Source organism: Thunnus maccoyii, chromosome 13 (assembly GCF_910596095.1).
Source record: "Thunnus maccoyii chromosome 13, fThuMac1.1, whole genome shotgun sequence".
NCBI lineage: Eukaryota > Metazoa > Chordata > Actinopteri > Scombriformes > Scombridae > Thunnus > Thunnus maccoyii.
The window spans coordinates 13,943,374-13,967,071 of NC_056545.1; the positions used below are offsets into that span (position 1 = coordinate 13,943,374).

The 23,698-nt window shown below is 40.3% G+C and overlaps 1 protein-coding gene across 1 annotated transcript in view; it reads left to right on the forward strand.

Moving 5' to 3' along the window:
* The first annotated feature begins 4,724 nt into the window (after positions 1-4,724).
* Positions 4,725-23,698, forward strand: part of kctd16b (potassium channel tetramerization domain containing 16b) — a 79,067-nt gene continuing 60,093 nt past the window's right edge. Inside the window, exon 1 of the mRNA XM_042431794.1 lies at positions 4,725-5,562. Within this exon, the coding sequence (XP_042287728.1) occupies positions 4,725-5,562 (838 nt within the window). The remainder of the gene's footprint in view (positions 5,563-23,698) is intronic.

The following is a 23,698-nucleotide window of genomic DNA, read 5'->3' on the forward strand; positions in this document are numbered from 1 at the left end:
AACTGAATCTACTTCCTAAAATCAACTGACTCCTGTCAGGAGATCTGGCTGCAAGCAGTGAGAGGCTCTATTTTGCTGGAATCAGCTAAAAATATCTTGTTTTGATATGAAATCTGGGGCATTGGGACTTGTTGCTGATTCCCACATGGACTTCATGGAGTTTATGTTTGAGGATCAATATTGCAGAGACAAGACATTTCTTAATGATTATGAGTTCATCAGAAGATTTCTATATCAAGCTGAAAACCTTGTCGAGCAGTCTTTGAAGAAACATTTGAGATTGATGACTCATGCCATCCGTAGCCGGGGGTGTTGGCGTGTACCTGCTCAGTAGGACAGTAGCAGTTCAGTCCATCTACCAGCCTGCTAATGATGATCTCATGGGAGCTGGGAATCAGCAGGCTATTTGTGTCTCATGCAAAAACAGAATAAACAAATAAATAATTTTTAAAAGCAAAATTTGTTTCCAAGGACTTTAAAAGAAGATGTTGGGTAGATTTGTGGACTTTCTGAAAAATAACCCCATAGAGGATTCCTTGACACAAGAAATCTGAAATTAAAGTGGAAATAAATGCATTTAGTATAAGTAGTGGTAGTGTAAGTACAACAACACAAGTGCTAGTCAGTGATTGATTTGATTTTACCCATAAAGTCTTTTAGTGTGTGTGGAAAAATATGAATGAACAACATACTGATATAACTGATGACTACCATGCATGATGTTATGGTCCTTGTTATCTCTCTTTCTCTCTCCATCTCTTTCTCTAGATAGACTGATCCTCCCATTGCCCCCCTCCATCTCTCTCAAAAGCATTTATGCAAATCACACACACACACACAAAAATACAACCCTTACAGCTTGCCTTACAACCATCTAATCACACAGTGACTCATTGTACTTGATGGCTCCCTATTGGCAGCACTGATGAGTTCAAAATAAATAGGCATAATGCCATCAGCAATGTCTTTTCTGTGACACCTATAATCACTTTCTCCAAATACCTTATTCCACCTGACACCTTACACTGCCTTACAGCAGTCTTCTCTCCTCTCCTCTGATTAGTTTTTTTTGTCATTAGTCTGGATCATTTTCAGTGTAATTTTCTGTTTTTCTCACAACTTTCAAAGCTAACATTCAGAGTTGGCACCTGTTGAAACTTTTGCACATTACACATGCAGTAGCTGACCAAGTTTAAAAAAAAAAAAAAAAGATGTGTAAGTTTAAGAGATAGCTGTGGTTTACATAGAAACTCATTTTGGTATATACAGATCCTGTCTGAGTCAACTGAATGTATGTTTTGAATGTCTGCTTGCTGTATTTGCAGATTGCCCATCTAAGACCTGGCATCATTCAGTCTGGCTGTAATGAGAGATGGAAGTGGAAGTAGTATGCAGTTTATTTCAACCATTTGTGACTCACCTAAAAACCCCCTTTAATAGTTTTCTCTGCACTGCACTGGAAGAAAATGGCCGTCCTGATAGTTGATCAGGGAACTGAAATGGTCATGATTTTTCTTTGAGTGTAAGAAGTGGATTTCTTTTGCTAGTGTAAAATTATAAATCTCTCTGATATGTGTGTCTCTCTTGGAAAAACGATAAATAATAAATGTTGCTGCTGTGCTTGTGGAGTAAATATTTCATCATATATTTTCTATTGACTAATATGAAACTGAAATGAGTTCTCTAAGATATATAACAGCAAAGAAACCAAGAAATTAGAAATAATGTCATGATGTAAATATCTCTGTCATGTTAGTTCGGGGGTGACAAATGGGAATTCTGAAAACTTAATTTCCAAACTGTCTTTTCTGGAATTCTTCTGTTACACAATTGTGGACTAAGATTTGTTTCAGGCTATGTTGAAAAAAATTTTATACACAATTTTACAGAAATATGTTATATAAACGTCAGTGAATTCCACACACAGTTTAAATGCTGCACAAACCAGAGACCATGGAGGAATGTGTCATGTGCTTTGGTGATAGCCCTGCTGTGTGTTTTGCAAGCTTTTATGCTGTTAAACCAAGTGCTCTTTGGGGACAGAGGAAAAACTGAGTTGAATTGAATTGTGTCAACCCAAACAGGTTTAACTTCTTACAGGTGGTCAATCATCTGGTCTTTAAATAGCAGCACAGCAGGGAGTGGTGTACTGGCTACATGTATTTATGATGAAGCTACCGATGTGGCCTACTTCTGGGTGACTGCTCAGGTCTCAGCCAGGCACACCTCCTCCTCCTCCTCCTCTCTGTATTCACTTTGTTTTTATCACTCAATCGCTTGTCCCATTTTTCTTCCTGCAGTGTCAACTCTGTTTGATTGGTCTTCATAAATATACCTCCTCCTTTTCAATGAGCATTACATTTTGGGATGAGAGTGTCCATCAACACCAAATAGAAAAGTCAGGTAATTGTGGTATGCATGTACAGTACCAGTCGAAAGTCTGGACACACTTTCTCATCCAAGTGAATGGAAAGGTGTGTCCAAACTTTTGACTAGTACTATATTTTAATTTGTATATTCTTCCATGTGACTGTATAAACATTGAAAACACGGTTGGAATTAGTGTTAAGTACAAAATCAGGACAGGTCTTATGGGCAGAAGGCTGTAAAACACTGTTTAGTATGAACTTGATTTGTGCGAGATTCATGAACAAGATTGTATATTTTATACATTTTTTTCTGCACTGCATTTGTATTTAATACAAGCACTGATTACTTACTAATGCTTACTGCACTGCTTCTTGTTTTCGATTCCTTGCATGGCATTCTGCACCTGATAGGTCAAAGTCATTCACTTCTACCTCATGACTTTAATTAGTGTTTTATTGATTCTAGGTTTAAAAAAACAGGCTATAAAATAAAATAAAAAATGAAAATTCATGTTTTTCTTAACAGCTTTTGTTCCATCTGAAATGCAAATGAACACAGCGGCAGGCAACACTTGCATACATGCAATACACGCACACTGACTGCATAAGAAGTAAATCAGGCAAACGAAACAGCTGCCGCGCACTAATGCTTCCATTTTCCTGTGTGAGGATCTGTCCATGGTGCTGAAAGAGGAAGTCTTGGGCATGTCGACATAAAAACAGAAGGAGGCGCTGTTACTCGTTTTACAGAGTACAAGACAGAAATCTCATCTAGTGTTACCACTGACTGGCAGTTACAGCCATTTATTATAATCTTTTTCGTCAAAAGATTTTGATTTGTTAAAGTGTTCTCAACTGAAAATAAATAAATAAATAAAACAGAGAACTACACAGGTAAACCTTAAATTGCCAGGTCTTCTATTTTTTTATCTTTAAACCAAATGTCATGAAAATTGATTCAAGCTGCGGGATGCAGCAAATCCATGACTATGCACTGAGTTGCTGCTGAAAAAGGAAAACGCAGCTCTTAAACCTTTGACAGCACCACATTTGCATGTAGTGAGGGTGGGGAGTGGGGGGTGGAGGGGGTAATTTTTATACATTAAACCTATGTGTGTGATCATTGATTGTGACTGATTTGGGTTAATTTACACACTTTTTTTTTTTTTTTACCACCCAGCAGCGTTTGCAGCCTAGAATCGCCCTCTTTGGTAACTTGTGCGTGTAGGAGAGTGTTTGTGTGTGTGTGTGTGTGTGTGTGTGTGTGTGTGTGTGTGTGTGTGTGTGTGTGCGTGCGTGCGTGTGTGTGTGGGTGTGTGGAAGAGGAGGTGGGGTGGGGTGGGGGGGAGGTGTGAAGACACCACCCTGCTCTGATGGAGAGGGTAGGAGGGAGGGTGAGGAGGGAGGAGGGGCTGAGATGTTCGTTTCAGCACCGCGGACAGCTCCCGGTAAAAGCAGCCAGCAGCAGCGGGTCGGTCCTCTCCGCTGCTCTGAGAAGAAAGAAAGAAAAGCTGAACTGAGATTTTTAACACCACTCGAGGACTGCAAAGACAACATGCTTTTCGAGGAGGGGGATTTAGTTTATTTCAGTCCAGAGCAGACGACATATTTGCAGTGACAGGCTACAGACAAAACCATTATATGACTCCCGTTTGCGTGTGCAATCTCTGCGAAGTTTCTCGCCAATAAAAGGCATTCTGCCTCCTCCTGCCGCCGGAAAAACCTGCTGGTGTTCAAGGGAAGTTGAAGAGGAAACAAAAGTGACAACAGCACCTCAACACCTTCTTCAGTTTGGACTATATAAGTTTTTGGTGGAGTTTTACCCCCCAGTTCTACTGCGTAATTTTCCTCTTTGTGCAGACGGGTTTCTTGTTGGATAATACTCCCAGAGGCAGCAGGACAAGTTTCTTTTTCATTTGGTGCAATAGGCTTCTTATAGCCTCCACCGGTTCCCCCTGTAATGCTCTTTTTCCAGGGGCGATGGGAGTCCCACAGCCACTGACGCAAGCCTTTGATGCGCCCGTGTACATGTCTCCTCTCTCGCATCACTGATTCTTTTCTCCTCCAATTCTTTCATCGTAGGCTTTTTATTTTATTTTTATTTTAACATTCACAGTGGGATCCCCGGACTGCCATCTTCCCCCATTTCCAGACAACACTGCTAAAGACTGGTAGGTGATAAGGGCCATGGATCGATGAGACTTGTTATTCAGGTTATTGTGGGATGAAGTTGGAGACCCTGTGTGAACGCAGAATAACCGAGGGCAAAGCTTAGGCAACTTTTGACACTGATCCATCGTTTTCATTTCTGAGACTTGCTGTAGAAATAGGTGTGTAGCCTATTTGAAGCTGTTCATGACGGAAACGATGGCGCTGAGTGGAAACTGTAGGACTAACCCCAAAGAGCAGGCGTCAGTTCAGAACAGTTTCCCAGATGTTGTTGAATTAAACGTAGGGGGACAGGTTTATTACACGCGTCACTCAACTTTGGTGAGCACCCCGAGTTCATTACTAAGCAAGCTATTCTCGTCCAAAAAAGAAGCGTCTAATGACTTGGCGAGAGACCCCAAGGGCCGCTATTTCATTGATAGAGACGGGTTTTTATTCCGGTATGTGTTGGACTACCTCCGAGACAAGCAAGTCGTCCTCCCGGACCACTTCCCGGAGAAAGGAAGGCTCAGAAAAGAGGCGGAGTACTTCCAGCTGCCCGACTTGGTGAAGCTCCTGACCCCCGAGGATGTCAAGCACAGTCCGGACGACTACTTCCACAGCGACTATGAAGACGGTTCCCAGGGTAGCGACCACCGGCAGTGTCCGCCGCCCTCTCTCGTTCCTGCGGATAGAAAGAGCGGTTTCATCACGGTGGGGTACCGGGGGTCGTGCACTATGGGCCGTGAGAGTCAGACCGACGCCAAGTTCAGGAGGGTACCTCGGATACTGATATGCGGGCGCGTGGCCCTGGCCAAAGAAGTTTTCGGGGAGACCCTGAACGAGAGCCGGGACCCGGACAGGACCCCGGATCGGTACACCTCCCGCTTTTACCTCAAGTTCAAGCACCTGGAGAGGGCTTTTGACATGCTGTCGGAGTGCGGTTTCCAAATGGTGGCCTGCAACTCGTCAGTCACAGCCTCGTTTGTCAACCAGCACACAGAGGACAAGATCTGGTCCAGCTACACAGAATACGTCTTTTACCGTAAGTGAAACCTTTGTTGTTGTTTTTTTTTTGCTGTTTTTTTTGTTGCCACAGCAGGTCCACATTCACACAAACACATACAGTAAACGGGAGTTACCGCTAGAAGGCGCAATTGGTTTACTCGCGCTCGCGTGACAGAGACATCTGGGTATCAGGATGGGATGAGCCTTTTTTGGCAAAGGACAACCTCTCTTTTGAATGATGTGGGTGGACTAAACACTTCAGTGTGGTGACTACTACAGACTGTGTGATTTGAGCTGTGTCTACCTGTTTCTGTTACCTAAAGTGTAGTACGTGTTCCTGACGTTTTGGGTTGGACAGGGTCAAAAAGGATTAATAAAAACCCCCAGGATAGTACATTTCTATGACAGACATAGAAATTAGCCTGCATCATCTTGGTTAAAATACAGGCATGGACCCAGAGTCAAACGTACATGTTGTGAGCCCTGTGGAACAAAACCAATTAGGGATCACTCCTGGTAATTGGGTTTAAGCCAAGGTGTTGTTACAGTATCTCTCCCTGGAAACAACGCAACCTTAGCAGCAAACATATAACTGACAGACTAGTTGGCGTTTTGATCTCAGTGTGCTCAACCCTATTACAGCATGTTGCAGCATTCAGTGCACTCTTTCAGGCTAGTTTATATTTCATTAGATTTAACCAGATTTTAATAATTCCACTCTTGTCTGAGCCACAGCAAACGTCAGAGCAATGATTTGTCAATGCTTGCCGTTTCTCATCATGGCGCAATTTTCTACTCCACCTCTTCTCTGCTTTCATCCATCCCATCCACTCTTTCAACTTCTTGCGTTTCCTTCTGGCCTTTTTTGTTGCTTTCCTTCCATTTCTCCATCTCAGCTGCTCACTAGCTGGTTGGAGTCTGAGCAAGATCAGGTAAAAGAGGAGTGACAGTGAAGAAGAGGTCATCATAACTTTTACACTGGCTCATGTAAGATTTTATGATACAACTAAATAATCCATACTCTCTGATATGACAGTTCATAATTTATCACAAACTGCTGCAATAAAGCTGTCATAAAAGAGATCAAGTGTACTGTAAGTGATATTGAGATTGTGCTGAAGTTATTAGTGCCTCATAAACTACTTAGGTGCTATTAGGAAAGCTGTAAGACAAAGCTCTCCCTGGAATAACCTACTGAATCAGTAGCATAGTAATAGTTGAGATGCCCAAGAAAAAGGAATACCTCGAAAAATGAAGAGATGAAATAAAAATAAAGAATGTGCAACTACATTTAGGGAATTTGATTGGTGTAACCTATATGGAAACCCCCAAATTATCCTCTACTGAGAAAAAACAAACAAACAAACAAAAACCCCCTAAATAATGTTTTTTTGTGCTTCATAATGAATGAATGACAATTATTAAACTGTGCAGATATACTGTCATACCCCTCTGGTTCTCCACTAGCTGCAGGCTCTTTGCTTTTTTTTTATGGAATGTATTTCTGTGGCAAACACATGGCTCAATGATATCTACTTGAACAAGTACACAATGGCTTTATGAATAGCTGCAAATACAACAGGACAATATTTTGACATAATAATGGTTCGCATTGCAACTACACTGAAACAACCTTAAATCTGATCTGTGTTAAAACCTCCAAAGATTAAATCAAGTTTTGTTACATAAGAGAGAGACCACAATGCACAATGTGCTGACTGTTGCCGCACATAGAACTAGTGAAGCTGCCAACAGTACTGAGATCAATGTGTCAAGGCAGCTATCATGGTATTCAACACAGAAAAAGAGTCTATACTCTCATAGGCACTATGACTTAATGTCGAGTTTATTTTTCCTTAAAATAGTTGTGACATTGACTTGTTTGTACTGACTTACTGAAACACTGAAATCTTTCTGTTTTTGTCAAGAGTTTAGTACTAGCTGTGGCTTTCCTTTATATTTGAATATTGTATGTATGTTATTATTTGTAACATCCATTATGGTCCCACACTATCTTGTCAAACCTCCCCTCAACACAACAACCATACTAAACAGTTGCCATGTTTGTCCTAAATTCCTATTCCATCCTCATTTGCAAGTAAATTTTGATTACAGAATACAGATTTTGGTACTTTTGGCAACTATAATTAAATGGTGGACACTGTTTCATATTCATTGGAAATTTTTCAGTTCCAAAAGAAGGACTTGTGACCAAGTTCTTAATACCACTGGCTTTGCTGTCTCATTTCAGTGCCGAATCCTCCAGATGTTTGGCAAGTAAAAACAGTTATGGGCCCATGTGCAAACATCCCTTTTTTCAATACTATGTCTATTGTTATATTGTGCTTTTTGTTCATTTTGAATAAACAGAACAAACATTCATAAAAACCCTCCCTCCCACACCCAATAACACAACATTCTCTGTAAAAAGAGGAGCTTAACAAACATTAAATATGATAAGTAAGTAATTATAGACAAGAGGAAAAAAATATATATATACAGACAGAAAATCATACATGCACATATTAAAGAAACAAAATCAATTATGGTAAATACACAAGTAAAAACTGAACAAGTTTAAACAAGAATATATATATATATATTTATACATACCTGCACATACATACATGCATCCATATACACAGACATCAAAATTTATAGAAACATTACAATTAATTAATAACAATCATAAATATATAATTCAGTCCTCATCATACTCTCTCTCCCTATTCACAACCATGTTTCTCTAGCTGTGGTACAAATTACAAGCTATCTTGGGATGATGGTGGTACCACCAATCCTTGTCCTATCACAGACATCTACACAGTCAGGTCATTCATAAAATGTAAGAAAGGTACCCACATCTTATTAAAATCCTCAACTTTATCTCTTACAATGTAAATCAGTTTTTATAATGCCAGACTGCAATACATCTCTTTAGACTAGAATTAGGTCTCTGAATATCCTTCAAACAAAAATAATAAAGGGGACATAGAACAGCCCTGGCCTGTAGATCTACAGAGATTAAAAAGCTTTGAAATGTGGTTGTTTGTTGTGATTTCTGCTACTGGCTCAATATCAATCAATTTGATCAATGTAAGATATCATTCCCCAAATCCAAATCTTTTTATAGATCAAAAAGGTATCTCCATTCAATCCTGTCAAAAGCCTTTTTGGTGTCTAATGACAGGATTTCATGGTCTCTGGCATTTTGTTTAGCATATAAAACATTCAACAGCCTATGTGTGTTATGAAATGCTTGTCTACCCTGCACAAATCCACTATGATCGTTAGTGATCAGGAGGGGAATGATTGTTTCTATCCACCTAGCCAGGACCTTACACAGTATTTTGGTGCAACATGACATTAAAGAAAAGGACGATACGATGCCCTTTCTGAGGGAGATTTGCCTGGTTTTAACAGAAGAGAAACTACTGCAGATCTTAAGGAAGGAGGTAATATTCCTTCTTCATAGGATTCATTAAACATCTCAAGGAGGTGTGGTAACAATTTTCCTGATAACCTCTTATTTATATAGGCCATCAGGCCCGGGTGCCTTTCCACTATTCATACTCTTCAATGCATCTACTAGTTCTTCGATACATACATATTTATCAAGATTAGTTTTAGTCTCCTCAGTTAAAGTTGGGAATTGAAGTTGGTCCAAAAATTCATTTTGTTTTTCTAAGCTGTGCGGGTATTCGGATTTATACAGATCTTCATAATATGTTGTAAAAGCAGTGTTTATTTCAACTGGATCAACAAGTTTTTTTTCCATCTTCTAATTTAATAGCTCTATTTGTTTGTATCTTTTTAATTCACCATGCTAACAGATTTCCAGCTTTTTCTCCCTGGTCATAATATGATTGCTTTAACCACAACAGATTGGAAGCTATTTAATTTGTAGTTAGCTCATTGTGTTGGAATATTAATAGGAGAAGCTCTTCTTGTTTTTCTGGGATATCACTGTGATAAAGTTGTTGTTCTAACTCCCTAACTTTTTGTTCAAGAATGTCCAGCTGTGCATAATAAACTTTGGATTTGTATTCAGTATAGCTTATTATCTTGCCCCTTATATATGTCTTGAACGAATCCCATTTTATTGAAACAGTGGTTTGTTTTGTGTTTAGAGATAAGTATTCATCTATTTTTCCATCAAGAAATTTCACAAAATCAGGGTACTGGAGCCATCTAGATTGAGAGTTAAATCTAGGCGGTGAGGAAATGATGTTAGATACTTGCACTGTTAATGAGATTGGGGCATGGTCCAACAACAATATACTAACATACCAGTATTTCTCAGTTTTTGATTGTAAACCATTAGAGATTAAAAAGTAATCAATTCAAGAGTATGTTTTGTAGTCACCATGAATGTTTGAATAGTATTTCTTGTTTGTTCGTGGGAAGTGTTGATGCCAGTAGAGCGATCATGTATTGGGTCCAACACACAATTAAATTCACCACCAATTATATATTGACCAGGGTAGGATGATAAGAAGAGAAAGAGGTTTTGATAAAAGGAGGGATCATCACTATTAGGAGCATATATACATATTAAGTTGACCTGGATAGATACTATGGTAACATTAAGTATAATGTACCTCCCTGATGGATCTATGTATTTATTTTTCAACTGAAAGGGGATCGACTTATGCATTAATATCATGACCTCCCCTGGCATGAGAAGTAAAGACAGCAGAATAAACTTGTCCTGGCCACCTTTTATCAACCCTGTTAATGTCATTTTGTACCAAGTGTGTCTCCTGTAGGAAAATTATATTGGATTTCATTTGATTAGTCCTATTCAATATCTCTTTAAGCTTTACCAATTTGTTCAGTCTTCTTGTATTCCAGCAAGATATTTTTAAGTCTGATCCATTAAGCATGAGGCTATAAAATAGCTTTTAGATTATGGGTACAGGATGATTCAAACATAGTAGTGCTATTTGTTTTCTTGGTTGTACATTAGTATCTTAACTCCTCCCAAGAAACCTTTATGCACTTTCCCAAATGAAGCGTAAGTAAAAAACATAAAGAGTAATTAACTTTGGTTATGCAGAACGTTTGATCCACACTGTGAGGAGCAACGTGATTTGGGTACTGACACATTGTTTTATAGGCTCACTAACATATTGAAGACAGATTGACCGCAAGCTCGACCTGCAGTAAATTGAAAGGGAAAAAAAAAGGTTCACATCAGCCACTTTTGTTACCACACATCATGGTAAGTTTCTGTTACAGTAATCATGCACAGAAATAGTGCCAAAGAAAAATGCCTCTAAGGTCCGATTTGGTTAGGCTTCTGTGTTTAAAACTGAAGTCATTACATTAATTGTCCACTGTGAGAGTTCACATAATAAAAGTGCCCATGTAATAAATGGGGGGAAAAAAGGGAGTGTTACTTGCAGTTTATCTCAAACTAAAGTCCTCAGTTTATCACCATTGTGACTTTCAGGCATACCTTATATTTACTTGAGATGGAGTAAGGAGAGACAGTATACTTTTCAGCTCTCAAGTCATGGGGAACCTCGTAAAATAGTTTGGATCCTTCGGAGATAGTCCTCTGCCTCTGCAACTCCATCAAAATGTAATTGATGCTGGCGGATTTCAACTGATAGATCTGGAAAGAAGCTGACTCACTGATTTTCATCTGCACTTCCTTCTGTCTTCTGGCTGCTCTCAGAGTCTCCTCACAGTCTTTATAGTTCAGAAATTTCATGACATTTGTTCTGGGCACTGAGGGCCGGCTTGAGTTAACTTGACCTATCCGATGTGCTTGTTTGATGACTGGGGTGGGGGTGAGAACATCACTCAATACCTTAGGAAGCCATTTTTCCAAAAAGTTGCACTTCTGGACCAACTAGTCTCAAGTTAGAATGTCTTCCTCGGTCTTCTTGGTCTTGGATTTTATTGCTTAATGTCTCCATTGTTCCCTCCAGTTTTTCAACCTTTTGTTGGAGGGTAGTTATATCTTCCTCTGCCTGTGAGATTCTCTCCTCTGCTTCCTCAATTTTCCTTGAGTGTGACAGTAAATCTCCTTTATTACCATTAATTGCTTCCAGCATATCGACAGATTGTTTGACGAAATCTCTCTTCAGTGAATGAATTGCACCCAGTTTATTGCTGTTGGAAGGTGTGCTAGCACTAGCTTCTTTCTGTTCCTCAGCAACATTGCTAGTGTTGATTGCGGCATTGTTAGTTATGTTGTTTTGTACCAGTGTCTTGAATGATTGTTGTCCAGGTTTAGTGTTTTTTCGTGGCATAGTTTCTGACAGAGCTTTTTCAAAACTCCAGTGTGTAGAATTTAGCAGCATCTAGCAGAACAGACTTGGCAGAAATGGAATGTAATATTCATAAGTATGTTTTAATTAGTGTATAATCCCATGAAAATAAGAATGGTTGTGTTTTTGTTACCTTAGAATGAACCTATCTTATATCCACATAGGGAGTGGATCCTCCTCCACGGAGTCTGCTATGTTGCACCGCCATGTTTCTCAGAACGGACAAACCAAATAATGGCTCTAGAAAGGACCTTTCGTGTTTTTTGCCAGTTTCACGGCCACCGTAGGTTCTCCTACATGCTTGGAAGAGAAGGGTGAAGGTAGGGCTGTTCAGTTGGTTGCAATCTGCAACCTCAACTCTAGATGCCACTAAATCTAACGCACTGGTCCTTTAAGTGTTTTTCAGAAAGTTAGCGATGAGCCAAGTTACTGTGACTTGTCAATGGCACAACATAACCGGAAGTTTACAAACCTCCTTAAAAGGCAAATTTCTATTCTGTCATGTGACTCAAAGAAAGCTCAAGTTGCATTTATGATATTCTAGCAGTATCCATGAAATTCTTCACATTCCCAAAATATTTTTTATTCATCTTGTTCCAAGATTTCCTTGTCATGACTGAGATGGGGGCCTGGGCTGCTAGTTTGGAACTACTGAGCTGTGTGTTCATTACTTTCTTAGGGAAAACCACTGTCAGCTCCATAAATCACATAAGTCAAATGATCACATAGTCACAGAGCAAAAAGGATTAAAAAACACGAGCATTATTCGCTGGGCTGGGTCTGGACTAAATGAGTTCTGCATTTATGGCCCATATGGAACAGTTACAATGACTAGATGGCTCTTGGCTCTCATAACCCCCAGAAGTAGCACTAACAAGCCAAATTGAGTGGTAGTGGGGGCTGCTGACACACACATTAACACACACACACACACACACACACACACACACACACACACACACACACCTTACTTATGCAATATCTGGCAGTGTGTCTTTGGAATGCCTCTGCAGACCTCTTCTTGCTTACTGACAAACAACAACTGCTTACTAGCTTTGTTGACAAATGTTCAGCTTGTCAGAGGGCACAAACTCAACACTCAAAGGCAAGGGCACAAGGCAGTGGCAGATTTGCTGGGTCTAAACCTCAACACACGCAGTCACAAAAAAGCCTATATGCATCCACACAGCCCCCCCCCCTCTCACACACACACACACCCATAATAATTAAATAGGCAGATGTGCACACAAAGACACACATGCACACAGGTAAGCATGCATGTATGTATGCAGGGAAATGCAGGATGCTGCAGTCACCCAGTGGATTAAATGTAGTCACTGACAGTCTCTTGTTTATCTGCCTGTCACGCTCATCTTTCCCCTCTCCCCATCCTCCCTCTTCCTTGCCTTCCTTGTCTTTTTTCTTCCTCTTCTCCTTTCATGTCTTGTCATTTTGCTGAAGTCAATCATACCCGGCTTTTCTTTCTTGTCTCAGTTCCCGCCTTCCCTCTCCCCAGCTTCATTTTTCTCTGTGCGCCGCAGGGGCAAGGAGCAGCGTGGCGCGGCACCAGTTGCCTTTACATGCCTCACTGCACTGTCACGCCTCCTTTCTCACTTCTTATTCATATCTCTGTCTGTCTGCTTGTCCATCTCCATGATTGTTTATTTACCCCCATCTCTGGCTGCTCATTCTACATTTTAGGTATTTTATCTGCCTCTTGCTGCACTGGCCTTGTATTTAGCACAATCACTCCATGGAGCCTCCATAATTGAGCCTGATGTGTTTGAGGTAAACTGTTGAGCTTAAGGGCACAACAACAGTAGCTTTTAAGGCATCTAAGACTCCCAGTCATTCACTTTTTGTTCCCAATTTGATTGTAATAACTTTGCCATTATCCACAAGCATTAATTTTTTTTCTTGCCAGAAGCCTAAACCTCCTTTATCTCTTTCAATCCTCCTTTTGCTTGTTATCTCTCTCTCTGAATTCTCCACTCCCTGATTATACCTATCAATCTCTTTTCTGTTATTCAAATGCTGCTGAAACCCCAGAAGGCAAATGTATTTACCAATTTGTTGCATGGCTGGAGTGACTGATAATTAATCATTTCTGTTGACAGTTGGTTCAGTGGTATTCACCGCAGGGCCTTACAGAGCTGACCACAATAGAACCATCAAAAACAACACAACATTCTGGAAAATCAGATTTTTTTGGCTCAGGATGTTTTTCCCCAGGCTTTTATTTTTGCCTCAGCTCAAAATACCGGAGTGAAGTGCGTGTCATTACAAATGGCCACTTTTATATGACCATGTGTGCTGGTGTGTGACACACTTTGCCATTAGCTTGTTACACACGGATGAGTAACTTCTTGTGTGGCAAATGTGTTTTGGCAGGTGGGAAGGAAGGGGTTATGTTAATGGTTATGATGTTCGTGTGTGTGTATGTGTGAGTTTATGCGTGACCCATATTGCACTACCTGAGGCATTTGCACACCCATTGAGCCGCTAGCTAAACACACCTGCACTCCACCAACCCCTTGCACACATGCACACACACCCACTGGCAGACACACACATACACTCATCAGTGTATGAAACTACATCACGCTCATCCAGCGAGCTTCTCCCGGCCCAGTTGCTGATGACATTAGCAGCGGCGGTCCCATGCTGCAGGCCTGTAGGAAGTGATTAGCCGTGGAGCAGACAGGCCATGACAGCTCTGAGGAGAGTCTTGATAGGGACAGCTGCTACCCTGGCCACAGCTCCACAGGGGAGTTCACCACCACACACCTCAACTCTGCATTATTCAGACTGAGATAAAAAGGAAAGAGATGAAGCAGAGGGGGGAACACTGTTTGATGTACGAAAGTAGAGAAAAATATGCTACTCTTCTTGCTAAAGCTTCAGTTTCCATGGCTACTGATATTACTACTGCTATAACTACCACTATTTTACTGCCATAAATACTGTTACTGTAACTAGTGCAACCATTTATCTTCCCACTACCAGTACTACTTGTGACGTTAATCCAAGTACTAGATTGTTAAAAGTACCATTACTGCTACAGAAACATTAACATTGCTCTTTCTACTACAACTATTGGTATTACTTCTGTTTATCGTTACTTATGTGCAGTAGCAATGTTCAAAACACACTTTAAATTGCTTTGGAAAAGAGTACAAAAAGCCACATAAAATCAAAAGCAAATGCAATAAAATCAAGGTTAGGAGAATAAAAGAAAGGCCAAAACCATAAAAGCGACACCATTAACGAACCATTTCAACTTATTTAAGTTGAAGGAAGGCTTCAGAAAATGAGAAAATGGAAAAAGATGACACAGATTTAGCTCTCTTAACTGTTCTGACACTGCAAGCAACCTGGAAGTTTCAAACCTTCCAGCTGCAGTTACAGTGTGTACCTTAGAGTCTCAAGTATATAAAAGAAATCTAGAAGGATCTGCATACCGTATACTGAATTTACAAATATATATTTTTGCTTCTTATCACTTCCTTTCATAATGATATGCTGTTTTGGAAAGCTAATATAGCTAGATAAAACTGATGCAAGCTTGCCCTTTTTTCCATTAAGATCTGAAGCTGCAGCATTTTGTAGAGGCTGTGGGTGAGGAAAATACTTTTTGACTGAGGTGGGAATAGAGAGTTGTGAAGAAAATGAAAGCACAGATGACCCTTTCCCTTCCTCACCAAAACGATAAAAAACTGCTTTACACTGGGAATATTGGATGTGGTTAAGGGTAAACAGAAAATGAACTCAATTTTTATTTTTGAAATAGAGTTTACTCACCTTTTCAATTTGATAGAAAATAAATTTCAGTATATAAGCAAGTGAGTCTTCGAGAAAACTAAATCTTGAAACAACACATTTGTTTGCATTTATATCGCTGTTTGTTTGATTGATTTTGCGTAAAAGGTCACAGAGGGAGGCGCAGGTGGGGTTATAGGAAAGTGAGGGGAGGACAGTATAGAACAAAGAATGGATAAAGGGCAAGTGGGTCATATGGAAAGAAGATAGGCTTTCTTGTTAGTCTGGCCTCCCCTTGACCTTCTCCACTGAAAGATTACGTAGTGTAGATTCCCATAATCCCCAGCCTCTGGGGGGTATGGGGAACTACGGAGCTCTGGGAGGGAGAGAGAGAGAGAGAGAGAGAGAGAGAGAGAGAAAGAAAGAAAACACAGAGAGTGAACACTGGAGAGTCAACAACAAGCTCCCTTAAGCCCTTAGCGACTCCCTCCTCTCCTCACATGTCTATCAGCCCATTTTCCCCTCCTCTGTGACTCTTGACACTCTATTCTCTCTGCGGTGGTAGGCATAGTTGATATAATGCTGATGCTCTTCCCCTGTTGTGTTGGAATAAGTGCTCTGCGGTGCGACGAGGTGTGGAGCGTTGCCATAATGACAGAAACTGCAGCTGGAGAGCCTCTTCACTTGCTCAGCCCACCGGCTGGCTGCTGCAATGCATCAATGCCGTAATAGCTCCGCTATGTGCAAGGCCAGATTGGCTGGAAACATAATGTAAAGGATGCATGGAATTCCTGTCACGTCAGTAATTGCATCGTCTAATCATTACAACGGCTGTTTCCACTGTGGGAGTGCAGGTCACAGTTCAGATTAATGCCTGCTGCCATTTGTTAAACTTTCTCAAATAGGGAATCTAATGCAAAAGGGGGCCGACATCCAGTTTAAGGAATAATAAATAAAGGACATTTAAAGTTCCAGTGTCTGATTGCAGTGCTTTTCTGAAATACTAAACAAGACAGGAACATGATTCTAAATCTTTACTGGCCCAAACTGAAATCTCTCTCGCACAAATTTTACCCACTCTCCTTTTTGGTACATATATCTTTTACTGGACGAGGCAATGGAGATGCTTGTGTAGAGCAGATAGACTTATGTAGAGATATACCAGCTCTTTGTTGTAAAAAAAGATATTGTTTTTTTCCATCGGCAAGTGTTGTGCTTGTGCTTTGTAGAATAATAGGAAAGTTTACTTTCAAATATGTAGTGGTGTCTTTCTGACCCCTATTGGTCAGAAATCAATGACTACCTCTTTGAATTAACTTTTGTTTTCAGATGCGTTACCACAATAAAGCTATATATTCTATGTTCTGGCCTCTTATTGATATTATCAGCCATGCTAGTGGTATGGCTCTATGGATGGCAGTGTAGGTCTGTTGGTTAGTTTGTGGCTCAGTCAGGCTCACCTTTGGTCCTGAGGGAAATATCTCCACAACTATCCAGATGGATTGCCATGAAATGTTTTATAGATGAGATATTTGTGGTCCAGAGTCTTGCTGAGTTTGGTGATTTTTCCTCTAATGCCACCAGTAGGTCAAAATTTTTACTTATCCTGTGAAATATCTCAACAGCTGTTGGATTGATTGCGATGAAATTTAGTACAGACTTTCATGTTCCCCTCAGGAGGAATTGTAATCACTTTGGTGTTCTCCTGACTTTTCATCTTGAGCCATAATTTTGTAAAATTTTAATGTATCCAGTACTTCTGGTTTATGGTCAAAGATAATGCTATTCCCGCCAGGTTCAGCTGTACTTTGTGTATAGCGTTAATAAGCCAGTGTTAGCATGCTAACATGCAAAACTAAGATGGTGAACTTGGTAAACTTTATACTTTACATCAGCAAGTTAGCATTGTGATTGTGAGCATGCTGATGGAGCACTAGCTGCTGCTCTAACGTGCTGCTCACACTGCACCTCCTGTGTAGACACAGTGTAAACCTTTTCGGGAGTTAATTTGTACGTGGGTGGGGTGGACAAGTCTTTGCTTCACTGCGGCGGTTTATTCCTGTTCTCACCTCAGTTAGCTCTGCTTCTCATTTACCTCCATCTGCCCTGTCATTTATCTTCTTCACTCTGAAAATGGTGTGACTGATGAAACAGTTGGTCAATACTCAGACCATTAGTACTTAAACTTCATGATGAAACTTTACAGTTTGATCGTGTTTTGAATCATTTCTAATTCCACAGTGCCTCATTAGATTCACACATTGTCACTCACACAGCAGTGGTCCACAGCTTGATCGAGCATATGGTCATACCACTGTAATTTCATTCTACAGTGCGTCATCGCTTCCTATTGCAGAATGTCAGTGGCATTTGATTTGTCAGTGGCAATAAAGTCTTTATGTCCATTAAGAAAGCCAGAGGCACTAATGTAGCAACTCCAGAGGAAATTACTGAAACCACCAATGGTAACTTGTGATAAAAGCCTGTGACTTGATGTGTCATGATGTGTAGTACAGCAACAGTTTGCTTCAAATGCATTTGTTTTCACAATTGACACAAGAGGGAATACAAATAAAGGTCATACAAAGTCATACAATTCAAGATCAGAAAAGATTGGAGCACACTGATTGATTTGCAGCCTTCAATAGTGCAAGTCATACATTTCTTTTTGCCTATATTGAATAGCCATAGAGGAAAGAAAATGAAAAAAAAAAAACAGAGGTAGATTGGAAAGGCTGTGACAAATAATTTATCTCAGGCTGTCACAGTTACATTGCATACATCTTAACCAATTAATCACACTGTCAAACTAATTCTGATAATCACAAAGGATTGTATACTGTATTAAAATAGTCTTCAGCATGTACCTGTTATGCTACTGTTAAGTTATGCTGCTGCAGAGGATTATTTCTAATTCCAATACTGTGTCTCATTTGTAATGCCTTGGTGTCATTTCAGAGTACTCAGCTGCTTGCTAGAGCATGCTGTCAACACCATTTCCTTCCTAAGTGGCTGTGAAGCTCCCTGTCCATTAAAACACATACAGCATATACTGTCGGCATAAGCATGCCATGCATGCACACACATGCTCCCCTTCTCATACACTTGCATGCACTTGGAGGTTAACTTATAAAAACGGCTCACCGATAAAAAATAACTCTCATTCGAGAGATTATAGATCAGACTGCTCACTTAAACACACTTAGGTTTATAGATAGTTTCAGAATGTTGTTGTGTTGAATCTCTTCTGCTTGTTAATGTAGAGTAGGGAGAAGTGGGATAACGATTTTTACTTTGATGGATGAGATGGATTCTGTTGAATTCTTCTGTATAGATGGCAAAGTGATACACACTAAGTGCAGCAGGCACATTAGGAACACTATGCTATTGCTGAGCTGAACCTCAAACCACCTTGTGGCAAAAAGTTTCCACTTTAATCTGTTTCCTTTGCTTTCATCTATAGTGCCCCTTTAAGACTGAAGGGGATGTACCAGGCAAATAAATCAGAGCAAGATCACTGATCTCACCTTACCCCATGAGTTCGTCCCTCCCTATTCCTTAGAACATGTAATTTAGCAACAGCCACAAGAACAGGCTGACATGCAGTAGGCTGTAGCCTGATTGCCCCAAGTGTGCAGGCCAGATTTTCGAAATCATCCTAAATTCAAACAATTTAGAACTAACACGTTACCTACATAGTCTGTTTGGTTTATACTTGACGCAAGGGGTTAACGGCAGTCCAAGAACTACATTGTAGAGTTGATATTGTGCCATTCATCCGTGGTGCCTCCACTTTATGAAGTCAGCAAACAGCTTTAGCTTTATCTCGATTTTTCCATCTGTGATGTTGAATCCCAAATGCTTCCACCCATTACTTCTCACAATGGCTTGGTGTCATGATTTTCCATTCAGTACGGCTCACTAGTTTTCTCCATATTGTGTTGGCAAAGACATCTGAATGGTAGTTCGAATTTTGTATAAAAAGCAACAGTGCTACTTAACTTAATCTTTAAAAATGTATTAAATCTAAAAAGTTTTGTGTTTGCCATTAAATCTCTTGCAAAGGTAAAGAACTTTGGAAGAGAATGATATGCAGGATATATCACAGGGAATAGGCTGTACAAATACCTGAATAGTTTGGAAAATTAACCCATTAACATATCGTTTAATTAATTTTTTATTCAGATGTTTACACATCACATAATGGTCTTTCACATCATGACAATATAAAACAAAGGAATTTCAGAGTTATCGTTTCTAGTACACACTGAATTCAATTAATTGAGCAGAGTACAAAATGGAGTACAAAACAAAAGAGAGATAACTTACTGTCTCCTTGGTTACCGCAAGGGAATGAAGCGTATGCAGAAGGCAACTACAGCCTTAGATTGGTTGGTGTCATCTGGTTGTGTTTAATCAAACATCCAATGGATTTGAAGAGTTTGTGGTTAATGACTCTGTGTTTTCTGTCTCATAGCGATGATGATTTATAGAAAGTGAGAGCATCAGCTATCATCCCATCTACCCCGCACTGCTGTTTACTATTCACTGGGTAATGAATTATTGAGTTGTGTTCGCTGAGGACTGCGCAGTCTGTGGCAGCCACACAGAGCTGTTTGTTTGCTAAAGTAATGGGTTGCTACCTGGGGTCCTATGTACACATACAACCTGTATAATGGTGTCCTAAACACACAAGCCTGTATTAGCTGTGTGTAGATAATGATTTGCTGGCTGAGAAACCTGTGTTTACTGTGTGATTATGGTCTGCAGACAGGAGGTCTGTTGGTAAGTTGCTTTTGCAGGACAAGAGCAAATGCATCGGGGCGTAAACACACAAACGGCCCATATGCACAAATACACATATGTACACACTCACACACATTATACCGATAAGATCAGACAGCACAGTCTAGCCTAGAGACACATTGTTTACTACAAGATTAACCTGGCCAAAGCTTTAGCAGGATTAGTAAGCAGTGTGTGTCTGTCTATGGCAACACAACCAATGTACAGTTTTCCAGTGTGCAGATTTGTGTCAGCATGCAGGCTCCGCCTATTCTATACATTGAAAGTCTATAGATATGATCTCTGGAGCGTGGCAGGTCTCATTTGTCCATGAACGCTTGCGTGTGCTGGGATGAGAAACAAGCAAATGGAGCAAGACAATTATCAACATCCATCACCTCATTTAGCCAATTAAAGCCGTTACAGGCTGACATTTGGGTGCACCAATCCCCTTTAATCATTAAGGTTCTCCCTTTCATGCACATACATAGAAGCACATCCACCCATACACACACACACACACACACTGCACTTCAAGCTGTTAAAACGGTGAGATCAGAGCAATAATGTAGTTGTCTCATAATATAATGACGTGTCCTCGTTGAAGAGCAAATCTCATTCATCTTGATTAGGACATAGTGTGGGTTACACGTGGATGTTTTTGAGTGTGTGTGTGTGTGTGAGGTGGAATAGAGGACACTGGCCTTTTCAGATCTCACTCTCCTCTTTTCATGCGACACCCAATAACAAATGTCACTTTGCCTCCAATCCCCCAGACATCACTCACCCTTTTGAGAAGCTCTTTTCTTCTCCACTTCACTTCTTTTCCATTTTTTTTTTTTTGCAATATCCCTTCAGTTATATTCTCCTCATTAATATACTGTTAGATATGCTATGTTTTTTTTCCCAGCAAAAGATTGTACGGCTGGAAAGATATGCCAGATTGTGCAGGGAAACAAACCAAAAATAGGCCCAAAAACAGACAAAGTCAAAGAAAAATATGCATATTGAGTTAGTCAGCCAATGAGCCAAAACTGAAGATTCAGAATAAATATTCAGGGTGTGTTTGCAGAAGAGAGTTTGCTTTGGAACTCAAAATCTTTTCAAAGTTTTTTTTTGGCTCATCTGTTAATACCTTGACTCCTCAAGGGCATTAGAGGGCTTTGCCTTGTTTGACTTTTGATTCCCAGCTCGTTTTACTGATCAGGTGTTTTGTGTTCCCTCTGTAACACTTAGAGAATCACAATGCTGTGCTGTTAGCTACACCACATGGGGCCTCTGGGTATTTGTTAATAAAGTATCCAGCATACAGCACGTAATATATGACACCAAATGGCACATTATGTTCTATGAGAGAGTACACATTTAAAAGAGGAGGCAGAAAGAAGATCACGAAATTATGGTGGAAGAAAATAATGTTTCCTCCTCTCACTGCTCTGTTAATCACACAAAAGCACACACACACACACACACGCACACACATACTCAAGGATATGTAGAATGGGGCACAGCTTACTGATGGTATCAGTATGTCTATGTCTGTTGGTCTTGCAAAGTTATAAGTTCTTACCATTGTAAAAGCTATGGGCAATGGAGACAGCTGAGTGTGAACAAATCCATCATGGATAGCACACAGGTTTACAAAATACAAATAGATGCTTAGATTTGGCTCACTGGCAACATAGAAATATGTTTTGGATTGAAATCTACAAGTGGGCGTCAAATATGTATGCCACAAGCATGTTTTTTTCTGTTTTTGTGTTTTACTTCTTGGGTCTCACCTTCGTGTTCTATATCTGCTGCTGCTTTGAGCAGTTGATTTTCTGCCAGTTGTGCAGATCAGATATTTTACAGTTTTCTCCGGAGCACTGAAAGCATCAAGGTGTTGTGCCGAAAGCTCAGCCCCCTGCCTTCCGTAAAGAATCTTTGACTGGTGTTTCGCTGACTTCAAACATCTCACCTGGAGTGCACAGAGTGGTATAGCTGCCAGTGCTGCAGCTGCCAGCAGATGTTTTTTATTGCTGTTGCTTTCACTGCTCTTAGTGCTCCGAGCCTTTGTCTTACTCTATAGCCATTTCTCGTATTAACCCTCTTCTATGCCTCTCTTTCCCTCCCAGTCTGTCTCCCTCTGACAGCTGGAGTAGAGCGTTTGGTCGATGTTGTTTTCTCCGCTCTGGGCCTTTGTCTCTTCCTAGCTGTCCCTCTTCCTGTATCTGCCTCTCTGCCTTTTTCTTCCTGCAAGAACTGAGGTTTGTTGTGATTTGGCTCTCATTTTCTGTGAGGATTGTCACAATTGCTTTCAATGTCTTCTTGTTTCTCTTTATTTGATGGGTCTCTATATTTCTCTTTCTCTCCAAGCGCCTGAGGAGTAAAATCAACAGCAGCCAAAAACAACAGTCCTGCTTGTTCTTTTCATTCCGTTCTGTTTTAGTTTTTTTCTCCTCTCTCAGTCCACATTATTGGCCTCATTGTTTCAGTTGTTTCTTGACTAGATCCTCATATCTTCTACATTGTTACCTCTGCCAAGGAGAGAGAGAGACTCACAGAATGCAAGTGCAATGGAAATAGAGTCACACAGGCGATGCACTTCTTGGCCATTTGCTGCTCTTACATTAAACCTATATAACATAAATACTCAGCCTAACCGACCGTACATTTTGGTCGTCCACGAGACCGTAAAATAAACCTCTAAAGGTCAGCACAAGAAGGATGAGTGGGATTGTGAGCCATTTGTAAGTGAGGCTGGGTGCCTTGTTAGGTGTATTCTACACTCAATTAGGAGGCACCACTGCCCAAGTGTGAAAAGGGAAAAGTTGGGGAAAAAAGGTCACAGTTTAAACAATTTCTCAGGTCCCTCTTGTGACTGTTAAAGTTTATTTTATTGTATTTTAGCTTATTTGCACCTTTCACTGTAAAACTACTTACTCAGCTTTGCCTTTTACTACATAAAGGTATTGGTTTGGTTTGATCTATGAGCTCCCATCACCCAAAAGTTGGTGTACACCCTACCTATATGAAAACAACAGTGAAAAACAATAATAAAAAGAGCAAGAGGTTGGTTGCAGAGGAGCAGTGATTCAATTCTGAGCTCCTTTAGGATATCTATTCAATTCAATTTCAATTCAATTCAATTTTATTTATATAGTGCCAAATCATAACAAAAGTTATCTCAGGGTGCTTTTCACATAGAGCAGGTCTAGACCTTACTCTTTAATTTACAGAGACCCAATATTCCCCCATGAGCAAGCACTTGACAACAGCAGCAAGGAAACACTCCCCTTTAATGGGAAGAAACCTCAAGCAGAACTGGGCTCTACATGGGTGGCCATCTGCCTCGACCGGTTGGGT